The following is a 3,245-nucleotide window of genomic DNA, read 5'->3' as shown; positions in this document are numbered from 1 at the left end:
GTTAGCCTATCGGCAGCAGCCCTCTCTCTGCATAGCCATGTGAAGTACTGCTGGCTCTGATGGACGTTCGATTGTTTTATTTGGCAAAATGTTCATTTGATTTGTGTTTATCTGACTTTCTAAATAATTTCCCCCCCAATAAACTGTATAAATCCCATGCACCTTTTTCTTCCTTTGGCACATTATTCTTCTCTTTTTGACTCTTTGAGCTGATGTAACGGCTACATTTCTCTACTGTGAAATCAATAAAGTTAAATCAATGTAGAACTTACACGACCGGAAAAACTTTTGGAAATACAACACTAGCTTCAGCCAGGTACTCGTACAGGATGCGTTGGTCGAAGTCGTCTGTGGTGTATTTGACCTGGGTGGCCTGCAGAGGAGGAAAGGAGGTTGATGAGAACGGCCACGGGTTGGAGGAGAGACGGCGACTGGGCCTGAGCACTCACCAGCACAGTGAGCAGCAGAGCCTGGATCTTTGGGTCCGTCAGCACCTCCTCATCCAGCAGGACATTGGACTCGGATACGGAGACCTTCCGAAGGTGAGAGTTTCCAATTCTTTGGGTTTCTTTAACAGGAGGGAATGAGATCAGGGCATTAAAGAAAAAATTTGGGGAAGAAAAGAAAGAAAACAGGGAAATCCACATCGGAAGCAGCATGAAGGTTCTGTTCTACCGGACCCTTAGTGAAATGGGCAAATCACTGCACTGCTAAAAATTTTTATATAAATTGGTCTTTTTTTAAATAAGTGTATTTTTTCTTCAATTGAGGAAGTAATTGGGACACTATTCCAATTGAACAAGACAATTTACATTTAAAAATCAGAAAGGAAAAAAAATTTAATCGTCTTATTTCAAGTAGATATTATCTAATTAACTTATTTTAAGAGTGAGTTTACTAATTTCATTGGCAAAACATCTTATTTACCTGCTCAAAATAAAGGTAAATATACTTAATTTAAGAAATGTTAACTTATTTCTAGATGTTTTAGTGTGTTAGGTTCTGTTCAGAGGCTTCTAGAAGCTTCAGTTCCTTTCCTAGGAGTGTGTTGTTGTTTTTTTAAGCCGCTGCTGATGTGTGTTTCCTGTTAGAGAACATCTGCTAAGATCTGTTCTGTTACCGATCTCACGGTCATTCTCTGCTACACGCCTCATCTTGGGAGGGGTGGTCATCCCAGACTCCATCTCTGGTCTTTTTGGTGCTTTGGAGTCTGATATGAGATGATCAAAGCTCTTCCTGGTGCCTGGCCAACACACAGACAATGTACGAATCAGAAAACCTTTAGATGAAAGGTGCAGGACTGCTGATGGCCGGACCCCTCCCATACCCAGAAGCTTCTTGGTGTTGGCCTGCGAAGGCTGGCCCATGTCCAGGCTCATGGATTTGCGTGTGCGTGGGCTGATCTGGCCCATCGTAGGGTAATGGGTGGTAAGGTGGTGGTCTGGGACCTGAGGAGACGTCCAAGGCTGAAGATCTTGCACGGTTCTGAAAAATCAAGCATTCAAAGCAGACATGTCAGCTGTTCAGCCTAAATCGATCTTGGATGGATGTCAAGCCGGCCCCCATTTCTGGGTGTACCTGCAGGCGGCATTGGTGATGTGACTGGCATAGGTCTCCATGGGAACGGGGTCCATAGAAAGCTCGGAAATCAGCAGAGACTTCCTGTGTTTGAGGCTGCAGCGACTTCTGACTTCCTCAGAAACCGTCAGCAAAGCTGCAGAAAAGGTGAAGGTAGCAGTAGAGGTCAACCTCAGGGTCAGATAGGAGCAAAATAAACGGAACATGAAGGTTTCTAATGTTTTTATTCAGTCTGTTGGTCTAAACACTAACGGGGCTTTTAGAAACGTAAACACTGCATGCAGTGGTGGAAAGTAACAAAGTACATTTACTTAATTACTGTACTTCAAGGAAAAGTCCGGTTATATTTAGAATTCAAACTTCTGAAAGTACTAAAAGTTAAGTGTTTTTAATTAAGAGTAATTTTCATGTGAACGTGCTTTACTGGAGGCATCCATGTTTGTCAAAGAACACTACTGGGGGGGTGGGGGTTATTTTAGTTCCTTTAGTTCTTTTGGCCCAGCTTAGCTTTTTAATCCAATGTTGTTTGTCTTTGCTGAAATGCAATTTCATCATGGCAAAGAGCAGCCCTGTGCACTTAATGTGGACACCACTGTTTTAGAGATTTGTACGACATTTCAAAGATGTGAGAAACTCAGAGCAGATATTATTGGTAGTTTATACATTTTATTAAGGAGTTAGTTGTTTCCATGTGACCAAGTTGTTCAATAGAATGAGTTCTCAATTAAGGCTGGGTAAAAAAAATCCGATTTAATCGATTTTGGATTGAGTCCTTTACATTTGAGCAAAATGGAGGCGTAATGAATGAGATCGATTAGTTTTATAGTGATGCGCGTGACGTTCACATTCAAATGAGCAGGCGTGTGCAAATGCCGACCCAAGTAACACACCGCTCAGCAAGCTGTCCCAACTGAAGTCTGATGTCTGGAACCATTTTGGATTTAAAGATAATGTGCTGGATATGTGACATTAAGGCGACTTCCCTCTCCATTGATAATGAATGGTGCCTTGCATCTCGCCCTACAGACCACCGAGATGACTTCAAGCCAGAAAGCTGCAAATATAGCCAATAGGTTGACTGAAGACATTAACAAACGCGGGCTGACCAGCAAACACCCTGTAGTTGTTACAGACAACGCTGCAAATATGGTGCATTGAAGATAATGCAGCCCCTGCATGTCTGCTGCTGTGTCAGAGCTGCTTCCTCGAGTGAGGCTTCACTTTTCCTTTTTCACAAACAAGTTTGCGCTTTTGAGACAATTTTGTTCACATCTCATGTTTAAACTGTCTGATTTACAAGTTTGCACTTTGTGTTTAATATGACTTGAAAAAATAAAATGCATAAGTGTTTTGAAACACATTTGAAGCACTTTCATTATTGTAAAAACAGATTGAATCGAAATTAATCGATTTAGAACTGCATGAATCAAAATCGAATCGATTCAAGACTTTGGTGAAAATACCCAGCCCTATTCTCAATGCAGAGTTATATTTTCTAATAGATTCAACCTTAGTCCTCTATTCCAGGGTCTTCAATGTTTTCCAGGCCAAGGACCCCAAACTGAAGTTGAGATGGAGCGGGGACCGCTTAATTACTTATATGGTATGAAATAGTTTTATATCAAACTGGTCCTATAGTCACTCTATTACAGATGGAGAAATGTAAA

At 41.5% G+C, this 3,245-nt stretch overlaps 1 protein-coding gene across 3 annotated transcripts in view; it reads right to left on the bottom strand.

The window, feature by feature from the left end:
- The window catches only part of nf1 (neurofibromin 1), a 136,404-nt gene that overhangs the window by 10,119 nt on the left and 123,040 nt on the right, over positions 1-3,245 (bottom strand). For all 3 annotated transcript variants that reach the window (XM_015400359.1, XM_015400358.1, XM_015400361.1), the window contains 5 exons: positions 1,579-1,714; positions 1,328-1,485; positions 1,121-1,243; positions 450-568; positions 273-373 (listed from right to left, as the gene is read on the bottom strand). In XM_015400359.1, coding sequence (XP_015255845.1) covers positions 273-373; positions 450-568; positions 1,121-1,243; positions 1,328-1,485; positions 1,579-1,714 — 637 coding nt within the window. The remainder of the gene's footprint in view (positions 1-272; positions 374-449; positions 569-1,120; positions 1,244-1,327; positions 1,486-1,578; positions 1,715-3,245) is intronic.

This window comes from Cyprinodon variegatus, unplaced genomic scaffold (genome assembly GCF_000732505.1).
Source record: "Cyprinodon variegatus isolate N-32 unplaced genomic scaffold, C_variegatus-1.0 Scaffold1095, whole genome shotgun sequence".
Lineage (NCBI taxonomy): Eukaryota > Metazoa > Chordata > Actinopteri > Cyprinodontiformes > Cyprinodontidae > Cyprinodon > Cyprinodon variegatus.
The sequence above is the reverse complement of the archived record's forward strand: the minus strand, read 5'-3'. Positions and strand labels throughout refer to the sequence as shown.